This window comes from Hylobates moloch, unplaced genomic scaffold (assembly GCF_009828535.3).
Source record: "Hylobates moloch isolate HMO894 unplaced genomic scaffold, HMol_V3 SCAFFOLD_1, whole genome shotgun sequence".
Lineage (NCBI taxonomy): Eukaryota > Metazoa > Chordata > Mammalia > Primates > Hylobatidae > Hylobates > Hylobates moloch.
The window spans coordinates 130,433,554-130,439,705 of NW_026652276.1; the positions used below are offsets into that span (position 1 = coordinate 130,433,554).

The 6,152-nt window shown below is 44.2% G+C and overlaps 1 protein-coding gene across 2 annotated transcripts; it reads left to right on the top strand.

Annotated features, from left to right (window-relative positions):
- Positions 1–2,641: 2,641 nt before the first annotated feature.
- On the top strand, positions 2,642–3,645 carry LOC116809580 (protein FAM183BP). 2 transcript variants are annotated; one of them, XM_058432358.1, is made up of 2 exons: positions 2,642–2,761; positions 2,892–3,645. In XM_058432358.1, the coding sequence occupies exon 2, from the start codon at positions 3,066–3,068 to the stop codon at positions 3,471–3,473; it is 408 nt and encodes a 135-aa protein (XP_058288341.1). In that variant the 5' UTR covers positions 2,642–2,761; positions 2,892–3,065; the 3' UTR covers positions 3,474–3,645. The 2 variants fall into 2 exon arrangements, with proteins under 2 accessions (XP_058288341.1, XP_032609304.1); XM_032753413.2 differs by having other exon boundaries at positions 2,672–2,761; positions 2,859–3,645.
- The last annotated feature ends 2,507 nt before the right edge of the window (positions 3,646–6,152 follow it).

Consider the following 6,152-nt stretch of genomic DNA (forward strand, 5'->3'; position numbering starts at 1 on the left):
GAACTGAGCTCCTTTCTTTTCTTGGCTTTCCCAGATTCTTAAGTGCTATTCTCCAAATTGAAGGGACCTTAGAAAGATCTTCAAAAATTCCTGTGCTTTCTCTTCCCTCACTGCCTGCAACATGCTCTATGGAACTATATGTTGACTCTTCCTTCAACCTGGTCAAAAGTAAGCAATCTATTGGCTGTTGTTTACAATCAGCATGATATGGTTTGGCTGTGTCCCCACCCAAATCTCATCTTAAATTGTAGCTCCCACAAGTCCCACATGTCATGGGAGGGACCTGGTGGGCAGTAATTGAATCATGGGGGGTGGGTCTTTCCTTTTTCTCATGATAGTAAGTCTCATAAGACCTGATGGTTTTACAAAGGGGAGTTCCCCTGCACATGCACTCTTGCCTGCCTCCATGTAAGATGTGCCTTTGCTCCTCCTTTGCCTTCTGCCATGATTATGAGGCCTCTCCAGCCACATGGAACTGTGAGTTTATCAAACCTCTTTTTCTTTGTAAATTACGCAGTCTCAGGTATGTCTTTATTAGCGGCATGAGAACAGACTAATACACAGTGAGAATAGAGAACATACTTGTTTTCTGAATAGACAAAGTTTTCTGAACTATGAATTAACATTTTGTTCATTTAGGTGATTATAAGGAAGGTGTTACTTTTTTATTTCCCAGTAAGTTTTCTTTCCTAGTTTAAAGATAACTCATAAGGAGCAAGAGATTTTCCAGTATGAAGAGAGGAATAACGCAGTGCAGTTTTCAAGGAGTCAGAAGGAGCGAGGAGACTCTATAAACCACATTCTTACTCTGAAGTACTTTAGAGTTTGAGAGAAGTAGTTTCTACCTGAGATAAAAAGCAATGTCCTTAAGAGAAATCCAAGTTACAATTAAAGCAAGGAGAGGCAAGGAACTCTCAATAAAGAAGCAGTCTATGGAAAAAGGGAAGTTTGCTAAAAATCATGTAGCTGGACTTCCAAAGCATAACTGGAAGTTTTATGCAGCATGGGAGGAAAAGCGTGTTGGGCCAAGGGAGAAAATTTAGAATCTTGTGATGATACAAGCACAGGAGAGAATAGGTGACCAAAGGAGCCTATGATCTGAATGGCATTCAAAGAAACCAGGAATGTTCAGCAGAGAGGGTTGCTACTTCAGACAAAAGAGAGGGGAGGGCAGCAGCTTCCTTCATCATCTGATGGAGTTAGGCATCTCAGGTAATGAGCAAGGAAGTCCAAATCTAGTCACTAGGTGCTTAGGAGTGAGCAGTCATCCTGCCAGCTCGGACCCTGTGTGTCTGGTTCCAGTGAAGATTAAGTCATCAAACCAAGGGAGCACAGGGACCAAGAGGCAAGCTACAAAAACTACAGCTCTTCTCTGAGACATCCCCTCCAAGATCCTGTCCAGAGACACAGGAGGAGGCAATGGTGCTGGTCAGCGCTTTGTGCCATTTCGTGGCCTCTCCTACCTGCTCGCTCTTTTTGGCCCAAGTTCTTGTCCCGCCTGCTTACCCACCCACTGCCTGCCTATGGTCCTTCCCTCTCTGGTCTTTAGTGTCCTCACTGGTAAAATGAACATAACATCTCTAATCATGCATATTCATGCAGTGAGGTAGATAATGTGAAAGGGCTTTGAACAATGTAGTAAGGGAAAGAGACTAGGATACTGACTTCCCATTTTCCCAATTCCTGCTTCAGAACTGCTCTCCTAGGCCCCAAGCCCCTACCCCTGTTAGCCCCTTGATCAATCTTTGCCTGTCGAGGGCAAAACTACATAATATCCCAAGAACAGGGACCAATATTACAGCCCCATTTCTTTTCTTTGCTATTTCCCATGATCACTCTTAAACCAAGAAACTGAGATCTTTTCTCTGATTGGTGGGGCCTCCTCACTAGAACAAAGGGGAGAATGTACGTTTCATAATAGGGATTCTGTGATGAAATGACCTAAGGAGATAAATGTACATTTCATAATAGGCATTCCGTGATGGAATGTCCTGAGGGGATAAAAGCTGGAGTCGGTCTCAGCACATCTCAGTTACTCATTTTGACTCGTTTGGACAAGTGAGTTACTACAGCGCTTATTTGGAAAAATGACTAGAAAGCTACCTCCAATTTCTCGGCCTCAACCCCAGCCTCACATTCTTCCTGTTCCTTCCCACCCTCGTTTTCCAGTCTGCCTTCCCTCCGTTACTCCTCAAACTTCCTGCCCTCAGCCTCCTCTCCAGAGCCGTCCAGGTTGTTCGATTTTCCGCCCTACCCGTTTGCCCAAGCTGACTGATGTCGCCCCTTCCCAGTACCCTACCTCAAGGAACTTCCTGCCCAGCCCTTCCTCTGTTACTACCATAGCCAGAGCGTCCGTGTGCCGCCGCCCTGTTCGTCAGGCACCCCTTTCCCAGTGGCCCCCCATCTTTCCCCCTCACCCTCCTCATAGCCCTTCTTTCTAGTCCCCTGTACTCTAGTCCCCACTCCCTATCCAGCCACCCCCAACCAGACCTGACAGCTTACACATCCCACCCTGGGAAATGGTTTCCCTCCTACTGGGGCAGTTCCCAGGTGGTTCAGAATTGCCAGGACTGTGGATTCCCAGCGACCTGGCAGACGACCTGGGAATCCAAGACCATGCCAAGCGAACATTCGGCCTGGCCTACGCCTTTCCTCTCCTGCCTGGGCAGCCAGACTGCACAAGCCTCTGCATTTGAACTGGCTTCTCCGTGGAACTTGGTCTGTAACCACAGAGCAAACTGCAGGACCAGGGGCAGAGAAGGTAGGGGAGTGAAAAGCATCGAATCTGTTCTCAAAGAGGGAGGTGATTGGCCAACTTGAGGTCTAGTTTTATGTTCATTACGTCCTGGGTTTGCCAGTTGATGACAAGCCTTTTTCCTCGCAATATCCAGAGGCGGTTCTAGTAAAGAGGCTGGATTCCGAGAGGCCAGAGCGGTATCATACGAACGCTGTTGCCTGGAGACGGAGTGGGGTGCAGTTGCCTAGAGACTGCAGAAGGCCCACAGCCAAGCGAGTGGTAAGAGGACGCCGAGAGAGCCCCGGACCCACCGAGCAGCTCCAAGGCTATGGCGGGACACCCGAAAGAGAGGGTGGTCACAGATGAGGTCCATCAGAACCAGATCTTGCGGGAGCTGTACCTCAAAGAGTTACGAACCCAGAAACTCTACACGCAGTACCACGTGAATCCCCTGCGCAAGGTTCACAGGATTACGAGGAAGCCTATGTCTTGGCATGATAACCTGGAGGAACCTGCAGATGCCAGGTATCTGAATCTCATTCACCATGCTGCCCAGGGGCCAACGAAGAAGTACCCGGAGGCACAGACTGAAAACCAGGAAATTGGGTGGGACTCAGAGCCCTTGGTCGACCCGGAACGCCGTGACCACAGGATGAACCACTTCAGGGTCTACAATGACATCACTCTGTACAAAGCTAAAATGTGGAGCTTGGGAGAAGATGATCGCCACAAGTAGCATCTCAGCGGTGGAGTCAGTCCCTGGATTTAATGCCCTAAATATCCACTGCCTAGAAGACTAAACATTATTTTAACCCCTCGTCCGCCATCCATAATTCATGGATAATGGCAAAAATTAGGAAGCATAAAAAATATGCAGAAGAAGGAAATAAAAATTGCCTATTATCTCACCATATGGAAGTGACTAATGTTAGCATTTTAAACCATTTCTTTTAAAAATTAATAATAAATTGCATATATTTATTGTGTACAGTGTGATGTTTTGAAATACGTATACATTGTGGAATGGTTAAATCGAGTATCTCACCTACTTATTTTGTGGTGAGAGGACTTAAAATCTATTCTCAGCGATTTTCAAGAATACAATACATTGTTATTAACTGTAGTCACTACAGTGTATGACAGCTCTCTTGAACTTATTCCTCCTAACTGAAATTTTGTATCCTTTAGCCAACATCGCCCCAATTCCTACCCCTAACCCCTGGTAATCACCATTCTAATCTCTACTTCTATGAGTTTGACGTTTTTAGATTTAGAAAACGTGGTATATTTACTTAATGGAATACAATTCAGCCTTAAAAAAGAAAGAAATCCCATCATTTACAGCAACTTGGGTGAACTTGAAGGACATTATGATAAGTGAAATAAGCCAGGCACAGAAAGACAAATACCACATGATCTCACTTACATGGTGAATCTAAATATGCCAACATTTTTGCATACTTCTATATTTTTCTGTATATTTGAACTTATTGATCTTACATTTTGATTAATAAAAGATTGTAAGCATATATTTTCAGACAGGTGGAGAGAACTGACAGGAATATGATCCTACTTATATGGCATGCACATATAAGATTTAATTATGCCTCTTGTCCCAGTGTAATTACAAATAGTGCCTTCTTTCACTCTCAAAAGTCTTGGTGGAAGCAAGGCTGAAGAAAGTTGGAGGAAAGGGTAGAGTTTTACAGGGAAGTTAAGGAAAGTTAAGATAAGGTTAGTTGAACAAAAATAGTAACCATTATACTGTCAGTTTTGAAGCCACCAAAAGAAATTTAAGTTAGCATTTTAAATAATTGCTAATTATTTAATTAATTAATGCTAATTAATTATTTAAAATGTGGGGGCCAGGCGCAGTGGCTCACATCTGTAACCCCAGCACTTTGGGAGGCTGAGGTGGGCAGATCGTGAGGTCAGGAGTTGGAGACCAGCCTGGCCAACATGGTGAAACCCTGCCTCTACTAAAAATACAAAAATTAGCCGGGCTTGGTGGTGTGCACCTGTAATCCCAGCTACTCAGGAGGATGAGGCAGGAGAATCGCTTGAACCCGGGAGGTGGAGGTTGCAGTGAACTGAGATCATTCCACTGCCCTCCAGCCTGGGCAACAGAGTGAGACTCTGTCTCAAAAAAATAAATAAAATAAAATTTGGGAAGGAGGAGAAAAGGAGGAGGGAGAAGTGTTAAGTGAGTTAGGTTCTCATCTTGGATGTTGCCCAAACAGGAACAATGGCACCACATAGAACGCAGTTCTATGGAACTGCTGTTATGGAAACTCCATGGCAACTTCACACTATCCCTTCACCCTTTTGATTTTGAGGACTAGAGTCTAGTTTATACCTAGACTGTAGAACCTCCACTACAGTTACTGCAGAATATCTCTACCCACAGATTGGCTAGAACATCCCATCATCCCTAAGTGCTAATTCTTTCTAAGTTTTACCTAAGCAGTATGTTTGCTTGATAAAAACTAGGTCACATATGGGTTCTCAGTTTCAAGAGAGTCTAGGAAATGCAGGTTTTTAAATTTTTTTTCTTTTTTAGTTTGCTAGCTTCTGTAGTACGGGAAGGCAATAGAAGCTGTTGGAGTTTGCACTGAGTGAGCCAATTTGCAAGATTTTCCGTAATCTACTGGCCTAAATAACACCTGTTGACAATATTTTAAAAAGTAAATATTGTACATATATAAAATGAGAAAATTTATACAGTAAAACAGGCATAAAATAAAAGGTAAAAGCTGCTTTTTGTTACCCTTTTCATCATCTCTTCCTTTATTAGTTATCTATTGCTGTGCAATAAATTATCCACAAATTTAGCAGCTTAATATAACAAAGCACTCATTATGTCACAGTTCTCGGGGTCAGAAGTCTAGCTGCTGCTTAGTTGGTTGTCTCTGGCACGAGGTCTCTCAGAGGTTGCAGTCAACCTGTTGACTGGAGCTTCAGTCTCATCTAAACGCTCGACTAAGGGAAGGTCTTCTTTCAAGCTCACTCATTTGGTTTTTGGCAGAATTTAGTCCATCACAGGCAATGGATTAAGGGCCTGAGTTGCTCATAGACGGTTTCCTGCAGGCCTCCCCTGGTTCCTTGCCACAGGGGTCTTGCATAGGGCAGCTCACAATATGGGAATCAGACGCCCTCTGAGTGAGCAGATGAGAGAAAAGGCAAGAAAAAAAACACCCAAGGTGGAAGTCACAGTCTTTCTAAAAACTCATCTTGGAAGTGACATCCATTGCTTCTTCTGAATTCTGTTCATTAGAGGCAAGTTAGTAAGTCCAGTCTACACTGGATAGGAGGCGATTGCACAATGAGGTGAACACTAGGAGGTGGGGGTCTTTGGGGGCCATCTTAGAGACTGCCTCCTCTCCCGCCATGTCTCTTTCAGCCAAAAGGAATCACT

What these genes read in the sequence shown, in the direction of transcription:
- LOC116809580 (XM_058432358.1), top strand. Translation starts at nt 3,066, where the DNA reads ATGGCGGGACACCCGAAAGAGAGGGTGGTCACAGATGAGGTCCATCAG.